Source organism: Drosophila persimilis, unplaced genomic scaffold, assembly GCF_003286085.1.
Source record: "Drosophila persimilis strain 14011-0111.01,24,50 unplaced genomic scaffold, DperRS2 tig00000002-arrow-pilon, whole genome shotgun sequence".
NCBI lineage: Eukaryota > Metazoa > Arthropoda > Insecta > Diptera > Drosophilidae > Drosophila > Drosophila persimilis.
The window spans coordinates 16,436,994-16,459,234 of NW_020825289.1; the positions used below are offsets into that span (position 1 = coordinate 16,436,994).

The following is a 22,241-nucleotide window of genomic DNA, read 5'->3' on the forward strand; positions in this document are numbered from 1 at the left end:
GCTTTATGGATCGGTGTAGACCAGCTACCGGTTACCAGTTGAGTTGCCTAGGGAGCAGCACAGTCGCTAATTGATTCGCTCACTTCGGCTCCTCCAAGGCGACAATTGGACAATTGCCGGCGGCATTGACATTGAACGAGGGCACAGATTGTCCATTAGGTGGTGATTGTGTGGCCATAACCAGTTTCGCTTGGTCAATTGCGGGGAGTCAACGAACAAGCGACCCCAACACGTGCCTCATCTGATCTCTGCCATGATGAAAAACTCCCTCGAAATAAGGCAAGGGGAGCCACATATCTATGGGGAGATTAGACCATCAATCGATGACGCAGTCGCTGCGGCAACAACTTTCCTCCAATAATCGTGACCGACTCTCGATTTTGTGGATGTTCATAGTTGATTGCCAACGGCAACAGCCGCCAGGGCAGAGCGACTGGTTTTTGGATAAGGCACGTGCTGATTCACGATGTGTGTCACCATGTGATGAAACCCCCATGGAGGGTGAGGTAGATCCCGGGCGTGCTTTCGCACCCATTTTGGCTTGGTTGAGATTTAGTTGGTTTATTTATCGGTAATACGGATTCGAGTGAGTTTCTGTGCTCGATTCTCTTGTGTACACATATGAGTATTGGCTTAGGAGCTACTGACCACGAACTCTCTTCTGCTGCATATTTTGAGTACACGTACATATACTTCTGTGAGTCGGTGTGTGCTGGGCGCGGCACTTATAGGGGATACTCTGATTAACAATTGACAATTGTGTCGCCGGCACAGTACACAGACACATAACAAAGACCTCTACAAAAGCGCGTAGCATTCATACATATATATAACATCTATGCAATACAGAAACAGGTACAACTATTTGGAATGCAATGCCGACGCCACCATCTTCTCGCAGAGCCCATCCCGCAGACAGGATGCGTGCTGCTGATGGCTGGCGTTTACAAGATTTACACCAACTAATGCAGAGACGAGTACATGTTGGTTTTGCTTAAGAATAATGGTTTCTTAGGTAAATAATTGATATAATTTCGTTTAACATCGTAATTTCTGTGAGATTTCATCAGTGAGTTTGGGGTTCTCAACGTGCAGGCTAATACATTGAGACATTGATCGATTGGCTTCACTAAAAGGCAGCTTTAACGGTTTCACAATAGAACAAAAAACATAAAACTTAAATATGTACAATAGTAAGTATTCTCAATGAAGTATTCTCGGGAGAGTTATGTCGATTGATATTCATTACCGCTAAACTGCTGGGCGCAAACGCTAACGCTAATCAGAAAACGTAAAATCAGTCCTAACATATTTACATGGAATACACATTTGTTCATAAGGAGAGACATTTACCTAATTGGACTATTACGAGTACAACAAGTGCGTGATTCCAAAGTTGCTGCTGATCTGGCACAAAACGGAGCAATCGGAACAACGTGCCACGGTGCTTTATCTGTCGGGGAACAACGACTCATAGCTGGGTGGCATATCCTTGGGCGTCATTGGCGGTGGTTGCTGCTGGGGATCCAGCTCACGTGGTCCAACATCATCGTATTCCGGAGCCGTTGGTAGCTCAATGGTGGGCACATCAGACTTTAAACGAGAAAATCATTTAACTGCGGCTCCATGATATGTTTGGAAAACACTCTACTCACCCGGACGCGTCGCTGGTTGAAGCGAGCGGCTGAGGCCTCGTGTGCCCGTTGCTGCACCGTGATGCAGTTCCAGTACTTCCAGCAAATCCACACGCAGAAGCCCACGCCGAGCATGGTGAAAATGAGCGACGTTATGGCCGAGATGGCCACATTAGCTGTGTCTATCTCCTCCGGCACGATGGCGTCGTGGAAACACGTACCCTCATCGCGGCACGGATACAAGCAGTTGGTGACGTTGTCACGCACAAAGTGCCGAGATATGCATGAGTACTGGTCGTTGGGATTGCACAGGAAGTCGCCGTTAAACTGGCACTCGGAGTGGGCCGTCAGCACCATGCTCAGCTCCAACTGATCGCCTAGAATGTGCCGCGATCTGTCGATGAAGATGTGCACGTTCACTTCACGATCACGCTGATCGAAGATTAGACGCCCGGCCGGCCCGTTGATGGAGATATCATGGCATATACGCTCGCTGGGAGAGCGATTGCCACTAGTAAACTGTATGTAGTCGATGCACTCTTTTGAGACTGGATCCCGCCGGAATTTGAGCCTGGTGATGATTGTGTAGATGCCGCGCGGCGGACGGTCGCTGGTCACCACGCGGAACTGGCAATCGTATTTGATCTTGTTGGCCGAGTGGCCATGGGGCAGTGTGAGATTCCAAGTCTGTGCAACAATGGCTGCCGAATCGTCCTCAAAATCGAGCCTCACCGTGGGGTCGCCGCGAAAGGGTTTGGCGAGTGTGTAAATCAGTTTGTCCGAGCACAGGTTGTCCTGGAGGCGCACTGAAAGGAATCCCAACTTCTTAGTCATGCTACTGAGCCATTAGGCTATGATAACTTACCGTTTTTGTAGCATAGGCCAGGAGCTGAGAGGAATATCACCAGCACCAGTGCCTGTGCCAGAGACTGTTGGCAAAGCGTCGCAATAGAGTCTTTGCCCAACATGTTGGCACGTCCTGCGTGCTGTGTTGCTCTTTATTTTCTTTCCCCCTGTACCCAGCTAGAACGTCGCCAAGCGCGCACAACAAATAAACAACTAAATTTTTTTTGTTACCATGCTACCCTTGAGTTGCGTGAGATTATTTTGCCGCGTCTATGTGAAGGTGGAAATTGCCAAGTCAAAGAATAGAAGATGTTGGAGTAATGGTTATAGATTTACATCAATTATTAGTGTTGTACGCGCTTATGTTTTCTTTTTTTAAAAGAATTTGTAAATAAAAAAAACCAACTTAGCCCACTTAAGCCCCTTTATTTAATTAGCTGAACACCTTATGGGAATAGGTGACAAATAGTGGTAATACATTTTTCTTGTAGATTACATCCAATTCTTCGTTTTTCTTACAAAAAATCGCCCGATATCTTTCACCAAAACTGTGCAAAAAATATTAAAGATTTATTATTTTCATTGAGTGTAATTAAAAACCCCCTGGTCGACAATGGGTTAATCGTTGTTGGTCCATGATCAGAAATCATATTTCTCCATTTTGATATACGGTAAAATATTACTACCTTGGCTAAATCCTGAGCACTTAATTTTATCCAAATGATGAATTCTCATCTTTATTGGATTTCTCATCAAATAAGGTTTAAGCCAAAAAGGTTAACAATAATTCACAAAATATGTATTTTCCATATATAGTAACTACACATGTGTAATATATTAACTACATTTTTATGTAATTACCAAAGGCGACACCTAAGAGGGACATGTGAACGTTTCAAAAATGTTTGCCCGTATTTTTTTCATATAAGCCCCATGGAAGCGCCAGTGTGCCTTTGCCAGCCTTCGTTATCCACTTTTTGTCATGCCTTTTTTCCGACATCTTTGAAAAAATTGAAATGTTGATGCCAAATAGATGAGATTAGAAATTTTATGTTGATCAAGAATTAGTATTCGATGTGGCCTGGGACATTGATCTAAATGGCATTTCTACACGATTTCCACATTGGTGCATTGGACACCCTCTTGGGTGAGTCCATAACGCGTGATAAAATATACTGAAAATTACTAGAAAATACTTTGAAAAGTATAAAATTCGACCCTCATTTAATAACTTAGCCCACTGATTCCTGACTGCTATGGCACCCGATTAAAATTTCTGTTTACCAATCGATTTGGGCCAGATGATTACGTCTATTCAATTATTTTAATTCCGCTCCAAATAGACCGGATCGTGCTTTGTAATCTCCCCGTGAAATTATGAGATACCCGGAAACATCGCGAGGCATAGCATCGTGATATGAATGATCGGCAGAGCCGAAAAACTTCCATGTGTCGCAACCTTTTTCTAGTCAGCAACGAGTTTTCTGAAATAAACTTGTGATATTATAGTGGACCAATGGCTACATCAGACTTCGTGTTGGGAGGCCTGGCCTCGGTGGGTGCCACGTTCTTCACCAACCCCATTGAGGTGATTAAGACCCGTATCCAGCTGCAAGGAGAGCTGGCGGCCCGAGGCTCCTATGTGGAGCCCTACAAGGGCATTGTCCAGGCATTCGTGACGGTGGCAAAGAACGATGGCATGACCGGCTTGCAGAAGGGCTTGGCTCCGGCTCTGTTCTTCCAGTTCATCATAAATTCTTTCCGGTAAGATGGGAATAGCTTTCATTCAAGCATAAGCTGATTTCGTCTGTGCCATTTTCCGCAACAGGTTAAGCATTTACTCATCGGCGGTAGAGAAGCGCTGGATGCACAAAAAGAATGGAGAGGTATCCTTCGGGCTCGGCCTGATGTGGGGAGCAATCGGAGGAGTTGTGGGCTCATACTGCTCCAGTCCGTTCTTCTTGGTAAGACCCTGGCAGACTGTTACATAAATCATGATACACAAACAGCTTATTGTTGCGGAGCCTCGTGCCCATAATAATAAGAAAGATAAGATAAGAGAGAACGCCAACTGATAGCGATCATCTTCCATTAAAGGTCAAGACTCAGCAACAATCGCAGGCTGCCAAACAAATTGCCGTCGGCTATCAGCATACACACACCTCCATGACCAATGCCTTAAGGCAGATCTACGCCAAGAATGGGATCCCCGGACTGTGGCGCGGATCAGTTGCCGCCCTGCCCAGGGCCGCCATGGGATCCGGGGCCCAGATAGCTACCTTCGGCAAGACCAAAGCATTGCTCATCGAGTACGACCTTGTCACCCAGCCCACGATCAACTCCTTCTGCGCGGGGTTGATAGCCGGCTCGATCATGTCGGTGGCCATCACGCCGCCGGATGTGATCACAACGCGTCTGTACAACCAGGGCGTAGATGTCCAGGGCCGTGGGCTGCTGTACAAGGGCTGGCTGGACTGCGTCGTGAAGATCTTGCGCACCGAGGGCGTACACGGTATGTACAAGGGCTTCTGGGCCAACTATCTGCGGATCGCCCCGCACTCCACTCTCGTGCTACTCTTCTTTGACGAACTGATCGCCATGCGCGAGAAGTATGACCTGCACTACTGACTCAATCAGTAGGGTTGTCCTGATTGTCTACTTTAAGTACAAATTTGTTCAATTGTTTGAGATTTTTTGTTTGCCTTAGTTCGTAGCGACCAGAGCTCCCAGTTCCAATCTCCTATGCTTAGCGTAGCCCAAAGAACTTTAAATGTGCCTTCAGTAAGCTAAACCTGTACCTTTATTTATTAATTGTGCAATACTTTTGGTTAATAAACCGGTTCATTTGTTATATTTGAAATGTTTTTTTTTTTTAAATTTCCGTACAACCCATCTGCCCTATCTCCATACCAAGCAGCTTTTATCTGTCTCTGCAAATACCACGATAACGATATCACGCCCATCAAAATAGCTCTCTCATCGAAAAATACACGTTACTCTCAAATAGTATTCCCCCGTGCGGGAAAGAGCACGGTCCCGATCAATCTAACGTTTTATGATGGCTACATTTACATCGGATTTCGTGTTGGGGGGAGTGGCCGCCATGGGAGCTGGATTAGTCACCAACCCCGTGGAGGTGATCAAAATTCGCATGCAGCTCCAGGGAGAATTGGCGGCGCGCGGCTCTCACGCCCAGCCCTACAAGAATGTCCTGCAGGCATTCGTCGCGGTGGCCAAGAATGACGGAATTCTCGGCTTACAGAAGGGACTGGCACCGGCGCTATGCTTCCAGTTCATCATAAATTCCATCAGGTAAACAGACGCCATTAAATATCGCACTCCATAATATAGCCTATCTTCTTCTTCATTGACAGATTGAGCACTTACACTCGCGCCGTGGAGAAGGGTTGGGTCCATAACAAGAAAGGCGAGATCTCGTTTCTACGGGGCATGTTCTGGGGCGCACTGGGCGGCGTTGTGGGCTCTTACTGCGCCAGCCCGTTCTTCCTGGTAAGCAATTATGTAAATCAAATCGCTTTCGGACAGACATCTGAGATGTCTGCTTTGGCAGACGATTAGCAAGATAAGATTAGCTGCTGATAAGAAATTTCACATGCTGTTTTAGATCAAGACACAGCTTCAGGCGCAGGCGGCCAAGCAAATCGCAGTTGGTTATCAGCATTCACACACTTCAATGACCAATGCGATAAGACAGATATACCGGAAGAGCGGATTTTTTGGGCTGTGGCGCGGCTCCATGGCCTCCGTGATCAGGACCACAGTCGCCTCCAGTGTTCAGATCAGCACATTTGGCAAGGCCAAGTCCCTGCTCAAGGACAACGACATTATCACACAGCCCACGTGCCTCTCCTTCTTCTCTGGTCTGGCTGCCGGATCGTTTGTTTCGGTGGCGGTCACACCGTTTGACGTGATTACCACCCGCCTCTACAACCAGGGGGTCGATTCCCATGGTCGGGGTCTCTACTACAAGGGCTGGTTGGACTGTGTTGCCAAGATTCTGCGATCGGAGGGTGTCTACGGCGTATATAAAGGATTCTGGCCCATTTATCTGCGCATGGCACCGTACTCTACTTTAGTCCTACTATTCTTTGAAGAACTGATCGCCGTGCGCGAGAAGTATGACTTGCATTACTGACACAGGCAGTGTGGTGATCTACTTTAAGTGAACTGTTGCTCACTTGTTTAAAATCCTAGAACCGATCTGCGATTGTTAGCGTAGCCCCAAAAACTATAAGCGTGATTTCAGTAAACTAGCCTTGTTCTTTTTTTATAAATATTTAAATGAACATTTCACTTATTAAATTCGAATTGTTTTTATAATTTTAATGCTTTCCCGTGCCTCTGCTCTACCTCCATAACAAGCAGCTTTTGTCTGTCTCTGCAACTACCACTATAGCGATATCACGACAATCGAAATAGCTTCTCATCGAAAAATACACGTTAATCTCAAATAGTATTCGTATGGGGATACGATTCTGTGTGGGTGGAATAGGACTCGGTCTGTCTCGAAGACGCCTCGGTAATGCTTGGAGAGGACTCCGTCTGGCGGGGGGAAATCGGATACCACTCGGTAGCGTACATATGCAAGTTCCCAGCGATTGATTCGGCGGCGTATGAAAGCGGGGGTTGCTGACATTATTCCCTGGCATTATACAGGCTGAAAATATTCTACAGGCGGAATGTACAATGTATATTCATGTTTTCAAAGCATATATGTAGATTCTTCTGTGAATTGGAAATGTTTATCCACGGAGCGTAATGTTGCGTAGTGTTCTTCGTTGCCTGGAATATATCTTTAAAATTTTCTTTTCTAAATTTCCTCATATAAATTTTGGACAGCAACACATCGTTATTTTATGTTAAGTACATTCCAGACATTCCACACATGTTCGGTGCACCACGATGATACGGCTGAGTCGGTGCACCTGGAGAATATTGGTGTTGAGCTGCAGCACGAGGATTATATGAACGAGACGGAGCAGGAGGATGAGAAGGATTCGCTCATTTGTGAGTAAAGAAGTAAAATTAAAAAACTTCCATATAATAACTTTATTTTAACTCAATTCTCAAGCCTCGATTATGGAACAAATCGTGGACCCTGCCAGTCCTGACACTCCAAATGCAGACAATCCGATAATACCGCCGTCCCCGGAGACTTAAAAAAATGTCCATAAGTGCAAATTCTGCAACAAAGTCATTGCAAAGGCAAGCTCTTTAGCAAGCCACATAATGACGCACCACTATAATTACATAAAATCCATACTAGCCAGGGGCTCGATAACTATGAATCGTATTAATTCAGTCTTCAAAAAGAAGAAAAAACTTAGTCTGTTATATTATTGTTATAATAAAATATTGTTATAATATGGAGGATATTGAGTAGTACCAAAATGACTCTCGCTGGCATGTGGGAAGAGCACAAGAATCTTGGCTGCTTAGCCGGAGCACAGACAGATCAGGGAGAGCACGATCACCTTAGTTTGCATTTCCTGTGGGTACATTTTTGATACACATACATTTTCTGACTTAACCTCCTATTGGTACACATCATCACTGAACATGATGATGATGATGATCAAACATTGGTTATCAGTTGAGCGGATTGATTGATCCCTCAATGAACTTTATTTCTCGCATTACCCACCATTTTAAGATGTTTCAACCTCTATTGAAACTATAGCTAAATCCAGCCGAATCCCAACTGCAATTTCCCTGTCAAGTTCTTCCGGTTCTATCCAGATTGATACCCAGTTCCTACGCAAACTGAAATTATCTCTATGCGCCTTGACTCCACACAAACAAAAACTGATTGTGCTCAGACAAATAATCTTAGAAGTGCGTCTAGAATTTATGTGGCTATAGAGGAAACATACATATGTGGCACATGAGACGACTGCCACCAGACACCAACACATGTGTACGTGCAGGAACACATATGTAGATTCCTATATTGCTTTCATTAATATATACAAAGTGAATATGGGAACGAATGGGGTGGAATACAATTGCAATAACAGAGGCAGATACTCATATAGAAGAGGCATACGATTCCTTCAAGTTGAGCGATATGAGATCGACTCTCGAGTCGTTTGTTTCTCGTTAAAATGAAGACCCCGAACAAACATACATACATATGAGCATGTGCTATGTACATTTGAGTTGTCTGGGAACTCGATTGCAAAATGCAACTTAATCAAAAAATGTGCATTACAGAAATCTTATTTACTAAAAATACTAACTAATCATAGTCTCATCTCATGAGTCCCCATTTCATTATAATTATTGGCCGGCAACTCCCCTAAAATGTGGCCTTGCACCTGTTTCAATCAATTTAAATTGAAACATTTTTACATACAGCAGTTTGCTCTTTTAATTGTCGCATATGTGCAAATCACAAAAATGTGACAGAAGTTTGTTTACCAGCAAAATAGGCACAGCGCAAACCAGAAGTCAAACAAATTTAGCAAGCAATGGAAAACTGGTTTTTGTTCCAGTTAAGGGAAGCAGAAGTTACCAAAAGAAAGAGGCGACCCACCGATTCTGGGGCGGGTGATGGAACAAGTGCCAAACCGGTTCAATGAACCTGAACACAGCCATGAGTGTATGTAGATGGATGGATACACACACAAAAGAGTTGAAAATGATTGCTGATGCTTCCTCTTTTATCACAAAAAATTTTCTTTATTATATGAATGCCATTTCTTTACGTAGAACTGTTGAATAGTTGTTGAGCGTTTTTGCTTACGGAACAAGAAAAAACTACACTACAATTTTGGAAAAAACTCGTAAATGGTAAATGCAGCTTCAACTTCCTGGACATTGAAGAGTTTGAGTGAGAAAAATTGATGGTTGCACAATTATGATATTTACTTATGTAGTTCAAGTTGATTAAATTTATTATGGGATGATTAAAATCTGCCATTTCTTAGTCGGTGGCATCAGTCTTGGCAACGGAGAAAGCCTCGGCCACGGGGATGCTGCCGCTGTTGGCAATGACCACATCCTTGACGGGACGGTCGCGGGCATCGGTGGCACCGTTCTCAATCTTGCGCACTACATTCATGCCGGACAGGATCTTGCCGAAGACAACATGACGTCCGTCCAGCCAGCTGGTCTGCTTGGTGGTGATGAAGAACTGGGAGCCGTTGGTGTCCTTGCCAGCGTTGGCCATGCTCAACCAGCCGGCGCCATAGTGCTTCAGCTTGAAGTTCTCATCTTCGAAACGCTCGCCGTAGATGGAGCGTCCGCCGGTGCCGTCACCCTTGGTGAAGTCGCCGCCCTGGATCATAAAGTCCTTGATGATGCGGTGGAACTTGCTTCCCTTGTAGCTGGGTGGGTGCAAAACACAGACATTGTTGTCTCATTAAGGCAGATAAACAATTTAGTTCGTAGAGATTTTCTTTGTCAACTGATTGACGTCTGGAACGCCACGTAATTGCTAAACTGACTTTCCTACGGCTAACCTATAAATGTGTGTGCTAGTGTGCGTGTACCGTTAATCAAGCACATCTCAAGAACTCACCCCTCGCCCTGTGGCTTCTCCGCCAGCTCCTTGAAGTTCTTCACGGTCTTCTCCACAGTTTTGCCGAACAAGCCAATCTCAATACGACCAGCGGGCTCACCGCCAATGGTGATGTCAAAGAAAACCTACGCAAACACAATATATACATTATTAAAAAGCAACAAAATCGCGTTTGATTTATTGCCTGACGCGTGTATGTATGAATGGGGGGTGCAAGCGATGCTAGTGACGCGGTTTTCAAGTTCTCTTATGTTTATGTGTGCAGCACAATTCTTACCTTTTCGGTCACTTTGGGACCTTTGCTATCATCAGCAACCACAATGCCGGCCACTAGGGCCACCAAAAACACGGACAGCACGAACTTCATGGTTCAAAAAATTTTCAACGAATGATATGAATTTTTTATTTGTCGACAGCAGTGTTGTCAGATTTTGAGCGTCAAAATAAGCTAGATTTCCCAAAAACACAAGCTAAAACAAGCTAAAAATTGTAAAAGAACAGGCCAAAAATAGGCTAAAAATAAAAAAAACACATAGATACACACATTTCTAATTGTGTTATAATTTTATCCAACTCGCTATTACTCGAATCGGTATATTTATCGCTGGAACGTATTAAATTTAAATATTTCTCCGGTAATTGGTAGTTGGGGCAACATTTGTCATGACGGCGCAATCCATATCTGTAAAATTCAAAAGAATTATAGTCGTATTCATCAGACAATTAAATATTACTAAAACAAACCTTATATTTAATATTGAGTTTAAGTATTTAACAGTCATTTTGTTCCTAAGCTTGGTCTTAACACAGCATGTGACCACGGTAGACTTAAAATTTCAATGGCAGATAAAGCGATTTCTTCAAGAGGTTTGTTTTTGCCAGCATCTTTATAAGTCAGTACTTCTGACCAAAGCTTTATAGTGTCATCTGTACTTTGCCAAGGGACTACGTTAATTTTGCCATATTGGGCAAGAATTCCATCTATATTGATATAGTTGAAGTGTTCCAATATGGAAATGAGATCATTAGGATTTTTATTAGGTTCGAGTACATTTTCTGCTGCAAAAACTTGCAGTTTTTCCAATGTCTCAAAATTATCTGGAAGTCTGAAATTAAACAGCAGATTATTATTTATTTTTAATATCAAATCCCATTGAAGCTTACCTTTCTCTGAGTTGGATAATAAGCTCCTTTATAAAATCCTTGCACCTCAATTTTACACAATTACCCATTTCACGATCGCCAAGTTTCTGTGTAGTAGTGACCGAAACTTTTCAACGAAAATATACAATATAAATGAATTCTAAAATACCATGATACACCAAAATGTGTACAACAAATATACTTTTTGTTCGATTTGCCTAAAAATATATGTAGGATATAAAAAGGCAAACATAAACAGAGTGAAATTAAAAAAGGCTATATTTAAGGCTATAAGCATTTTCATAATTTTTCAAGCTTTTTCGTTTTCAAATAAGCTAGATCTAGCCTTAAATAGGCTAAAATGGCGGCACTGCTGGTCGACAGTGCGATTCAGTGTGACCTATATCGATCAAATGTACGGCCCTCAATAATATACCGAAACATACCGTATCATTTCAAAAATATACCGTAAATATACTGATGAATTGAAATTCTTTTTACATATTCCTCGTTTTTTATCTTCCGTGGATTATTACCAACTATATAGAATATTTAGCCATGCCATCATAATTTTATACGATTAATGAATCAATTTTCTACAAGATTGGATAGTTTTTAATCCTTGCTTTTATTGTATTTTGACTAAAACAAGGTTTAAACAAAATAGTTCAACAAAAAAAGAGTCGCAATGTTGCTGGTATTTGAAGACATAATGCGTGTATAGGCATTTTTATACCCTATTTCGTTAATTTTATATGAAGATGAAACGTGATTTATAAAGACCTTTTCTCAAATTGATATTCTTTAGACATATTCAAGTACATTATTAGTATCTTGTATAAATTTATGTAGATCCTGATACCTACTGAGCCTTGGAAGACAAACGTATTCACAATTCTATAACATCCATTTACTTGCTTTTATTGGATTTCCATATAACATTGAAAATTAAATTAATAATTGACAAAAATACCATTTAGCACTAAAAAACATCACATGGGAGCGCGGCGAAAACCAGTTTTTACAGTATGACCCTCAGAACGGCACCGAAATATACGGTCTCATTTGAAAAATATACCGAGTGGTGCGCGCCAAATCTAACTTTTTTGAATGTGAGCGACAAGGATTTAAATGTTGTCAACCGGGCCTTTATCTATGCCCACATAATTTGATACGATTAATGAATAAATTTTCTACTTGGTTGGCCGATTTTTAGTCCTTGCTTTTATTGTATATTGACTAAACAAGGTTTAAGCAATATAGTTCAACAAAAAAACAGTTGCAGTGTTGCTGGTAAATTAGCAACATTTGTGTATGGAATGAGACTCATTGTTGCAAAAGCGAAACTGCGGCGAATCGCTATATAGATTTGCCCACTTAGCTTTATCCCATAGATAAATACATTTTGTACAAGATTGCTTCTTTAAATTGCTTGTAAGTATTTTATTTTGACCAAAAAACGGTTTTCAAGTGTATGTTGCCGCAACATTGTGTATGGAATGGGACTCATTGTTGCTAAAGCGAACTGCGGCGAATTTAAATTCGATTCAAAAAACGACCAATTCCTCATATTCTTTGTTCCGTTGAATAATACTATCTATATGGAACATTTAGCCATGCCCACTTAATTTTGTGCGATTGATGAATCAATTCTATACATGATTGGCCTATTCGAAATACTTGCTTTTATTGGATGTCTATATAACATTGAAAATTAAATTAATAATTGACAAAAATATCATATGGGAGCGCGGCGAAAACCAGTTTTTACAGTATGACCCTCAGAACAGCACCGAAATATACGGTCTCATTTTCTAAATATACCGAGTGGTGCGCGCCAAATCTAACTTTTTTGAATGTGAGCGACAAGTATTTAAATGTTGTCAACCGGGCCTTTATCTATGCCCACATAGTTTTATCCCATTGATGAATAAATTTTCTACAAGATTGGATGGTTTTTAATCCTTGATTTTATTGTATTTATTGTAAAAAAAGATTTAAACGAAAAAGTCCAACAAAAAAGAAATATCCCGATCGCGATACATATTCTTGGCCGAGAGGTGCGCGCCAACTAGAAATTGTTTAAAAGTGAATGAGCGAAAAGAATTTAAATGCAATCTATTGGAATAAATTATACACATAAGTACGATTTGAGAGTGCGAAACTGCAAACCCGCGTAAATAAGTTTCTATACCATCTCTTCATTAATATACATTTGAAAATAATTCGTCGCCCAGAGTGGCAACGCCACTGCCGCGCTCTCAAAAATCAAAAGGCGTTTGTTTGCTCTCAAGTTTAAGCCAACTAGTTACCAATTTCACTTACCATCTTCAGTTACCATTTCAGCAGTGCTTCCGGTAGTACGTGTTCGTCGTGATCGTGTATTCTAGCGATTGTAAAAGAAAACTTTTAGCCAAGTATAAAAAGAAAAGAAAAGTGTTAGTTGCTCAGCGGGAAAATCCCACTTGTTTCGGTGCAGTGCATGGGAAAAGCGGTCTTGAACTCTGCCAAGAAACAGCACATATGTATGTACATACATATGTACTTACTGTGTGTATTCGTTGTAAATGGTTGACTGCTTCGACGGAACTGCACAATAGATGGTTTTTGGGCAGTTCCAAAACCAGCCAGCAAGGTTGACTGAACTTGGTAGTTGGGTCGGTTGTTCGGGTATGTAAGCCAAGACTTGGTATATGTGTTATGTGTGTGTCTGTTCTTTGGCCAACAACGTGTGAACATTTGTCCGCGTATGAGTCCATGTTAGTATATTTGTGAAAAGGTAAAACGAAATCTGCTCTGCGGACTGCTTGGATGATCTTTGTTTTAACTGGTTTTAATTAGCCCTGTAACGAGAGAGAGTTTCCATACATGCTCACGTTTAATAATAAAAAGGAACATATTCATGTGTAAATCCCATAGGCCAATGCCGTACATTTCGTTGGAATGTGTAGGAAAGTTCGTTGTTAGTTGACGTTCACATCGTTCGCATTTTGTCCCACCTCAGTCAGCATCAGCTCCAGAGCCTGTGCCACTGTCTAAATGCATCCCCTTGAATGTGAAAGTTGGTACACTCATGTGCCTGGTATTTAGCATCTTGTTTCTCTGAGGAAACTCAGTTTCTGCAGCGCGGACGATGCTTCGAATGATGTCTGATCCAGTTCTTTTTTAAGTGGGGCATCAAGGATGGAAAATATATTAAAGTACCCACTAACATGTAGGTATTTCCTTCCAGTTCGATTATAGAAGTCCCATCAGCGGAACAACTGATTGATAAGGCAGCCGGGAATGTCTTCAGACCGGTTTCATAAGTGAGTGTAGTTCGTAGCATACATGCAATTAATTTCGTTCTATCTTATCGCCTTGGCATGCACAAGACTCATTAACTTTTCAAATCTGCTCTCCCCTGGGCCGTAGAGCCGCCAAAGATGGGCTGCTGGACGTGCTGTCGGTGGCCACTCGCAAGGACACGAATGCCAAGGACAGTGACTCCATGACGCCGGTAATGTGGGCGGCCTTCGAGGGACGTCTGGATGCACTTCGCCTGCTCTGTGGGAGAGGGTAAGCATCGGCACCGTCCCATCACAAAATTCGTTTTAACGGGTTTCCCATTCGACTTTATAGCGGTGACCCCGATAAATGTGACCAATTTGGCAACACAGCCCTTCACTTGTCCTCGGCCAAGGGGCATCTGCATTGCGTCGACTTTTTGGTCAAATTTGGGGTAAACATTTACGCCTTGGACATCGATAAGCACAGTGCGAAGGACCTGGCGGCTATTAACGGACGGGACGAGATCCTGCGATACCTGGACGCGGCCACAGCCCAATTCGAGGCCAATGAAAAGTATGCTCATATAAAATCATACAAAAATCATCAGTGTATCCATGTGTTTCCTCTTTAGAAAGAAGTCCCGGGCTTTGAGGGAGCTGGCCGAGAAGAACTGCGAGAAACGTGTCCGTGAGTACATGAAGCGTCAGCAGCAGCGGCAGGACACCGACTACTGTGATGCCAGTCCTCCAAACGCAACGAGCTACGGCACCAGCAAGCCCAGTAACATGCTGTCCACGCTCAAGCAGAAGATCTGGTCCAGCCAGGGCAACCTGAATAAGACACCACGCGACCCAGCCCCAGCTCCAGCGCCGACAAAGTTCAGTGATCTGGTGGGCAGCGGGAGCAGCAGCAGTGGTGGCTCCACCATAGCCAGTCGAGTGGGAACAGTACAAAAGAGGCCCTCGCACTTGCAGAGGCAACACACCAGCGCCTGTCCCCACTCGAAGGTGGCTGGCGACGGAGACGGCGGCTTTAAAGTGCGTGAGTTGGAGCCGGATGGTAAGCGGACCATAACCTCGCTGACGGGCCTGCAGCGCGACTCCGAGGTGCTGTACGTGGGAACCTTCAGCTCCACCGAGGAGAGCGTTGGCAAGCGCGGCAAAATCACGGACGTGTTTGAGGTGGAGTCAAGCATCGACGAGCCAGACCACAACGAGAACCGAATAGGCTACAGTTCGGCGCTATCGCGCTCCTTTTCCCAGCCCGACATTCTTGGCGATAGCCCCTTGACGCAGGAGCTGAGCGAGGATTTGGGTCGCCAGAGACCCGTCGGCCTCTTCGACAGACCCACAATGCTGGGCAGCATTGCATTCAGGCGCTCGGTGACGGCGGCTCTCAGCCAACTGCAGCTGCACACAGACACAAGCTCAACCTCGACAATGCGCAACGCTGGCGGTAGCAACGGCAACGGCAATCACGCCAAGGAACGCTCTGGCGGCAACAAGGGGCGCATGTACCTGAATCTATCCGACGACACGGACTCCGAGGGCGGTGGCAACGACATATACAGCGAAGATGAGGACGACGATCAGGAGGCCATGTGCAGTGCCCTGCAGCGGTTCCTGGCTGTCTGGGCCTTGGAGGAGTACCTCCCAGTGTGAGTAATATATTCTCCATCTCTTTCTGCTCTCATTTAACCTATCGAGCGGTGTTTTTCAGATTTCAAAAGCAAGAGATTGACCTGGAAACACTAATGCTGCTCACAGAGGGGGACATCAAGTCGCTTGGCCTGCCGCTGGGACCGTTCAGGAAGCTCACCTTTGCCATCCAGGAGCGACGCAACGCCTTGGCAAATCCTGGCCCCATGCTAGACAGTCGCCTCTAGTTCGTAGCGTCTAGTTTTTATGTATTCGAATCTAATATATCAAATCAAAAAACCAACCGTTCTTAATTAAATTAGCAAGAGTTTCATAGCAGCCAGTTTTCCAGCATTCAGAGATTCACCACCTTGACTGTGCTGTGACTCTGCAGGGCTAGATTCTCTCCGATCACACTATCGCAGAACAGCTGATTTTTGCAAAGTTTTTGTTGTCATTTTTTCATTTTAAACTTTGTGAATCACATTAAAAGCCGGTACAAAAAGTAAGCCTCCCGGCCAGTGTGCGTCTTCATAGATCTCAGGAAAATAAACTGGAAAAAGAAAATTTGTTTGAAATGGAGTACAGCAACGCTCGCAGTTCTCAGGACACTAGCGACTGGCGAGACCTTTCATTCCACATGGTTATCTATGAGTACTTCGTAAAGAACACGTCGCTTTCGCCGGACCTGGGAACGCTCATCGGCTACATACTGTTCTTCGTGATCACTTGGTATTTGATTATCTGGGCCGCGCGATTCTTGTTTTCGCTGGTCTGGCCTGTTGTTATTGTGGTCCTAGTCGTGCTCACATTCCGCTTCATTGCCACATTTGAAGGCTCAGACTTTATAGACGTGTTTTTCCAGGCCGTAGTAGTGGTTGCAGATATGGTATTGGCAATCTTGGGTAGAACCTTAGAATTTGGTTTAAGTTTTTTAAATTAAAGGTTTAACAGTTAATGTGTACTAATATGTAAATTTTACATTGTAATATATAATAATGTAATATAATTAAAGAGTTCGATTCTCTCTGATCGTTGTCTTGGCATACGGTCACAATTATCTAGGGGGTTGAGTGTGTTAAGAACAAAAACAAGGGAACAGTTAGCGAGCTGCAGCCCTTTTTAATGCCGCTTCATTTTAAATCAGTGTCTAAGGTGTGAGTGTGTACAGGTTACTTCCACTTTTTTTCCAACACAACACAAGTTCCGTGTCGCCTGAAGTTTCAGCAATTTCTAAATTATTGTGACAAATATATTGTAAAATTTTCTAGTTTCACCGTCTAGCACCGTCTGCAAACCTTGCAGCACCTCTTTGGTTCAAGTTGAAGGCGACGGAATCTTATTTTTAGCCAGTAGGCCATAGCTAAGGTGTCGGCAGTGTCTGGTGCTCTTTCATATATTTTTGGCGGCTAAAAAGTACACTTATATGTAAGAAAATGGGAGAAAAAGGCCCTTTGAGATTAAAATTCGAATAACATTGTTAATATTGCAGCTATCACAATGCCCATCATTCGACTGGAATCATCTGATAAAGAAATTTTCGACACGGACCAGGAGATCGCCAAATGCTCGGAGACCATCAAGACTGCTCTCGAAGATCTGGGCGATGAGAGCGACAATAGCGTGCTGCCCTTGCCGAATGTCAACTCGCTAATTTTGAAGAAGGTGCTCCATTGGGCCACCTACCACAAGGACGACGCCGAATTGGCCGAAGAAGACGAGAACAAGGAGAAGCGCACCGATGACATTTCGTCATGGGATGCGGACTTTTTGAAAGTGGACCAGGGTACCTTGTTCGAGTTGATTTTGGCTGCCAATTATCTGAACATTCAGGGATTGCTGGATGTGACGTGCAAAACAGTCGCCAATATGATCAAGGGGGGAAAGTCTCCCCAAGACATCCGGGACACATTTGGTATAACTAACGACTTCTCGCCATCTGAGGAGGAGCAGGTGCGTAAAGAGAACGAGTGGTGCGAGGATAAGTGAAGCCAACGCAATCCGGAGCCATTGGCATGCCCAAGTGAGCAAATATGGTAACGTAATGTTTATTGTTGATAATTAAATAATTTACCGCTTATAAAAAAGTATGGCAATGTTGTTGTTGCTATCGATAGTGTTCCAGACATTTCAGGCGCAGAGATGAGTAGATTTCGATCGATTAATCCAATGTCGTGCAGGGGGGTGTTTATATATTTCCGCAAAAATAATGAAACTGAAGGAATTTTAGCGCAGTTGAAGTGAAAGATATTGTAGCGAAGCGTTTTTTACACGTAAAGAGAAATGTGAGTTGCGTATCTGTTTAATTAAAAGGGGGGTTGGGTGGGTTAAGCTCGTTTTATTCTTCGGTATATTTTGAGAATGAGATGGTATATTTCGGTATATTCGTAGTGTCGGACGGTCACTGCTAGCGAAGATTGGCCAAAAAAAAATAAATAAAAAAAATACATAAAATAAAAATGCGAATTGCATCCATTTGCAATATTTGAAAATCTAAATCATCTGTGAAATTGCAAATTAACTGTCCACACGTGCGCCACAAGAATTGCGTGGCATCTGGAGAGGGGAGAATAAACCGATTTTGTGGCTGAAAAAACAGGCGGCGGCGTCAACACGCGGAAGGAAGGAAGGAGCCGGGAGCTGGTATATGTGCATAACGTCTGGGGATAAATAATAAAGAGCAATGGACGTGTACGACGTGAGCGACGACCTGGTCAAGAAGCTCAACGACTGGAAGCTGATTGGCATAATTTCGGGAAAGTTTAACGAGTTGAAGGAGAACTACTCAAAAGTGAACTTTGTCGAGCACGCTCTGATCGACTTCAAGTACATGGAGAAGATCTTCCTGAACGTGACCCTGCGAGAGGACAAGTGCAACAAGAGGAGTGTCGAATTCCGCATGCTTGGAAACGAGCAGTTCTCCCTAAAGAACAGGAAATACTTTCAGGTGAGTCAATCCTCATCCCAAATCGAGTTGAACTAACCTCCTGCCTCTTACATTTCAGGCCTTGGAGTTGTACAACAAAAGCATTTGCTTTGCCGAACCCAACTCAGAGCATCTCTCCATAGGCTATGCCAATCGGTCGGCTGTTCTTTTCGAATGGAAGCGCTATAGGGACTGCCTGGCCAATATTGAGCTGGCCCGGAAGGCGAATTACCCGGCGAGACTAAGCCACAAGTTGGACAAGCGAGAACGTGACTGCCAGCAGCTTTTAGAGCAGCAGCCCCCCGATGTGGTTCCTCACGAGTTCAAGCTGAGCTTCGATTCCCATGCCCAAGTCCCGTACATTGCCGACTGCCTGGAGCTGAGGGAATCGCCCGACGAAGGGCGCTTCGTTGTGACCAACCGGGATCTGGTGGTTGGCGATCTGGTTGCTGTCGAGCAGCCGTTCTGCTCGACTCTGTTGCCCCCGATGCGGTATATTCGGTGTGCCACCTGCAAGCGGGAGAACTACCTGACCCTCATTCCCTGCGATAGCTGTTGCTCCGTCATGTTTTGCTCCGAGGAGTGCAAGCTTCGGGCCACATCCAGTTTTCATCGCTTCGAGTGTCCAATCATCGATTTCTTGCACCGCATGTTCAACAAGATCCACGGCATCGCCCTGCGGACCACCATGGCTGCCTTGGACCTGTATCCCAGTATCGAGGAGCTGATGGCTTTCTGTGAGCAGCCGCAGAACCAGCACAAGTGCGCCTTCGACTTGGATTACAGCCAACTGTCTGCCCAGGAGCATTACCGGGCTATCCACGGACTTGTCACTAACCAGCATCTGCGATCCGTCTCTGATCTCTTCCAGCGCTCGGTTGTCTGTGCCGTGCTGAAGCACTTCATCATCGAGTATACGCCGCTCAAGGACTTTCTGGGCGGCGAGGATGGGAGGAACTTCTTTACGGACCTACTCTTCAGGCATCTGCAAACATCACCCTCGAATATGCATGGCATCGATCTTGTGGAACAGGTGAACGAGACCAAGGACGATCAAACGCACTCGTCGGGTGCCTACGCCTTCCTTTCGCTGCTGAATCACTCTTGTGCGCCCAACACCCTCCGAATTTACGAAGGAACCAAGGCATACCTGTTCGTCCTTAGGCCTATCAAGGCGGGGAATGTTCTCTACGACAACTATGGGTGAGTGATTAACCATAAAACCTTACATTGGCACGACTAAGCTTTAACTCGTCTTCTCAAATGCAGCGCCCACTTTGCGGTCTTCAGTAAGCAGCAGCGGCTAGACACTCTCTCCATGCAGTACAGATTCGATTGCAAGTGCGAGGGCTGCGAACTGGACTACCCGACCTTCGGTCGAATGCCGCACAAGGCGACAGTTCCTTCGGTCACCGACGACACGGACATGAAGTCGCTAGGTGCCTACAACTATGACTTTGCGACGAGCAATTACACAAAGTACTGTGAATTCCTTACGCAATACGGCGCCGCCTATCCCTGCGAGCAGATCAGCTCGGCCGAGGAGTGCCTCAAAATGGCCCTGCATATCATGGTGGATGCAGTACCGCTCAAGGCGAAAATGTAATCTGACTAGACATTAACTTAACTCCCACTTCCTCCTGTATCCTGTGTCCTGCATCCTGTATCCTGTATCCTGTATCCTGTATCCTGCATCCTGCATCCTCCTTTCGCATCCCCCACATACGGACGAACTCTTTCGGAGCTGATTGATTGAAAGAAGCGTATTAAAAACAAAAGCAAACAAGTAATTAATTACGATACATTTTGTTGCCATAAGTCTAGACTCTAGGGCAAAGGCAACGCCAGCAACCACCAGGAGCACACTTAACTTTTATTGTAATTTGTAATTGTACATTTCGACCGATATCCTTGGTTCTATTTTACTTTGCACCACAGCACACAACAAACAGCACACCAGACCAGACACCAAACATTTCACAGTTGTCGCAAGCTCAAAATTTCAAATGATGATTTATTTTGTCCACGTCTTTGAATATCTTCGAAGAAAATATTTATTCGAAGCATGCTAAAAGAGATACAAAACAGAATCCATAAAACCGACACATGTTTTTATAATTATTTTACAAAACACCCACTAAATGAGAAATACAATATTTTTTAATTGTAAATATCTCCGTAATTTCTAAGCCATCTTGCTGTACAAGTCGATGAGATTCTGATTGAGTATGGAGTCCCTCCTGCTGTGGGGGGCTTCCGTGTTTGTCCGAGCAGCTGTCTGGAGCTGCACAAACTCGCAACCTGTTGAGGTGGAGGAATGGCCCTCATCGAACAGAACATTGCCAAACGCCTGCTCAAACTGCTCCTGGAACTGGCGGGCATTTATGGGCTGCAGGTCCTCGCCTGCAGGCAGTGGACTGATGTTCAGCTGGGCAGCCAGTTTGTCCATGCTGTTGGGCTCTCGCGCGCTCTGCTGATGCGCCTCCTCACTCTTCACGTACATGTTGTCACCAATGGTCTGGACATAGTCGCCGAAGTACTCCTGATCCACCTCCTTGAAAAAGCTGCCGTCCATGGCCTGGAAACCTAGCCGAATCAGCAGCGATATTTTCGTATTGAAGCACTCCAACCAGGCCTTGTTGGTATTGTAAATGGACAGCTGCGCCTCCTCCCCACTGGCGTTCCAAAAGTCCAGCAGAGTGTTCTTGGTAAAGTCAATCAGCATGTGGCGCTTGGAGTCCGGATACATCTTGTTGATGGCCTCCAGGTGTCGGAAGGTTATCTCGAGCAAATGGTGCTGGTGCCTGGAAACGAACAGCTGCCATTTGTATAGCATGGTCATCAGGTTCCAGAGCTTGCCCATGGACTGTTCATCAATGCGCATCACGGAGCAGGTGGCTATATCGTTCAGCATGAATTTGCAGTGCTCGACTGTCAGGAGCTGGGCATTGTTGTGCTTGGAGCCGTTCAGCAGGGAGTCGATGAACTTGGGATCCAGCAGTACTGAAGTCACATCGTGGATAACTGCCAGAAGCGGTTACTTAGGCTTGGGATCAAACGCATTGAAGGATGGCCACCCACTCACCTTGTACCGACTTGTCCTTGGCGATTTGTTGCGCCTTCAGCCGCTGATCAATCACATAGAGCATCTCGCAGCCAAGGTTGACCAAAATAAAGACATTGGCACGGGGACTCAGCTGCTGGTGCTGCTTCGTACTGAAATTGGACATTGTTTAAAGGCT

General features: G+C 44.4%; 8 protein-coding genes and 1 long non-coding RNA gene across 11 annotated transcripts; 5 read left to right on the top strand and 4 right to left on the bottom strand.

Annotated features, from left to right (window-relative positions):
* Positions 1-541: 541 nt before the first annotated feature.
* Positions 542-2,779, bottom strand: LOC6592974. Of its 2 annotated transcripts, XR_003408431.1 has the most exons (4): positions 2,500-2,779; positions 1,656-2,440; positions 1,354-1,593; positions 542-1,278 (listed from the first exon to the last, which is right to left on the bottom strand). XR_003408431.1 is itself a non-coding variant. In XM_002017988.2 (3 exons), the coding sequence occupies exons 1-3, from the start codon at positions 2,600-2,602 to the stop codon at positions 1,450-1,452; spliced, it is 1,032 nt and encodes a 343-aa protein (XP_002018024.1). In that variant the 5' UTR covers positions 2,603-2,779; the 3' UTR covers positions 542-1,449. The 2 variants fall into 2 exon arrangements, 1 of the variants encoding a protein (XP_002018024.1); XM_002017988.2 differs by having other exon boundaries at positions 542-1,593.
* Positions 2,780-3,797: 1,018 nt separating this feature from the next.
* LOC6592973 (solute carrier family 25 member 35) lies at positions 3,798-5,333 on the top strand. The gene is made up of 3 exons (XM_002017987.2): positions 3,798-4,244; positions 4,309-4,444; positions 4,578-5,333. Exons 1-3 carry the CDS (start codon positions 3,997-3,999, stop codon positions 5,106-5,108), a joined length of 915 nt encoding a protein of 304 aa, XP_002018023.1. The 5' UTR covers positions 3,798-3,996; the 3' UTR covers positions 5,109-5,333.
* Positions 5,334-5,403: 70 nt separating this feature from the next.
* On the top strand, positions 5,404-6,803 carry LOC6592780 (solute carrier family 25 member 35). Its single transcript, XM_002017986.2, has 3 exons — positions 5,404-5,792; positions 5,855-5,990; positions 6,106-6,803. The coding sequence occupies exons 1-3, from the start codon at positions 5,536-5,538 to the stop codon at positions 6,634-6,636; spliced, it is 924 nt and encodes a 307-aa protein (XP_002018022.2). The 5' UTR covers positions 5,404-5,535; the 3' UTR covers positions 6,637-6,803.
* A 2,540-nt stretch (positions 6,804-9,343) lies between these two features.
* Positions 9,344-10,410, bottom strand: LOC6592778 (peptidyl-prolyl cis-trans isomerase 6). Its single transcript, XM_002017984.2, has 3 exons — positions 10,301-10,410; positions 10,024-10,148; positions 9,344-9,829 (listed from the first exon to the last, which is right to left on the bottom strand). Exons 1-3 carry the CDS (start codon positions 10,388-10,390, stop codon positions 9,427-9,429), a joined length of 618 nt encoding a protein of 205 aa, XP_002018020.1. The 5' UTR covers positions 10,391-10,410; the 3' UTR covers positions 9,344-9,426.
* Positions 10,411-13,175: 2,765 nt separating this feature from the next.
* On the bottom strand, positions 13,176-16,314 carry LOC113565097. The gene is made up of 4 exons (XR_003408436.1): positions 16,255-16,314; positions 13,716-14,009; positions 13,492-13,552; positions 13,176-13,237 (listed from the first exon to the last, which is right to left on the bottom strand). It is a non-coding gene; the product is annotated as an uncharacterized LOC113565097 (long non-coding RNA).
* On the top strand, positions 13,776-17,082 carry LOC6592777 (Usher syndrome type-1G protein homolog). Its single transcript, XM_002017983.2, has 6 exons — positions 13,776-13,836; positions 14,399-14,474; positions 14,581-14,724; positions 14,788-15,009; positions 15,068-16,093; positions 16,156-17,082. Exons 2-6 carry the CDS (start codon positions 14,452-14,454, stop codon positions 16,319-16,321), a joined length of 1,581 nt encoding a protein of 526 aa, XP_002018019.1. The 5' UTR covers positions 13,776-13,836; positions 14,399-14,451; the 3' UTR covers positions 16,322-17,082.
* Positions 17,083-17,344: 262 nt separating this feature from the next.
* On the top strand, positions 17,345-18,312 carry LOC6592776 (S-phase kinase-associated protein 1). Of its 2 annotated transcripts, XM_002017982.2 has the most exons (3): positions 17,345-17,501; positions 17,566-18,109; positions 18,191-18,312. In XM_002017982.2, the coding sequence occupies exon 2, from the start codon at positions 17,574-17,576 to the stop codon at positions 18,060-18,062; it is 489 nt and encodes a 162-aa protein (XP_002018018.1). In that variant the 5' UTR covers positions 17,345-17,501; positions 17,566-17,573; the 3' UTR covers positions 18,063-18,109; positions 18,191-18,312. The 2 variants fall into 2 exon arrangements, with proteins under 2 accessions (XP_002018018.1, XP_026841766.1); XM_026985965.1 differs by lacking the exon at positions 18,191-18,312 and having other exon boundaries at positions 17,566-18,154.
* Positions 18,313-18,551: 239 nt separating this feature from the next.
* On the top strand, positions 18,552-20,789 carry LOC6592775 (SET and MYND domain-containing protein 4). The gene is made up of 3 exons (XM_002017981.2): positions 18,552-19,020; positions 19,079-20,202; positions 20,269-20,789. Exons 1-3 carry the CDS (start codon positions 18,757-18,759, stop codon positions 20,603-20,605), a joined length of 1,725 nt encoding a protein of 574 aa, XP_002018017.1. The 5' UTR covers positions 18,552-18,756; the 3' UTR covers positions 20,606-20,789.
* A 348-nt stretch (positions 20,790-21,137) lies between these two features.
* LOC6592774 (protein OSCP1) lies at positions 21,138-22,200 on the bottom strand. Its single transcript, XM_002017980.2, has 2 exons — positions 22,085-22,200; positions 21,138-22,023 (listed from the first exon to the last, which is right to left on the bottom strand). The coding sequence occupies exons 1-2, from the start codon at positions 22,146-22,148 to the stop codon at positions 21,185-21,187; spliced, it is 903 nt and encodes a 300-aa protein (XP_002018016.2). The 5' UTR covers positions 22,149-22,200; the 3' UTR covers positions 21,138-21,184.
* Positions 22,201-22,241: the final 41 nt, after the last annotated feature.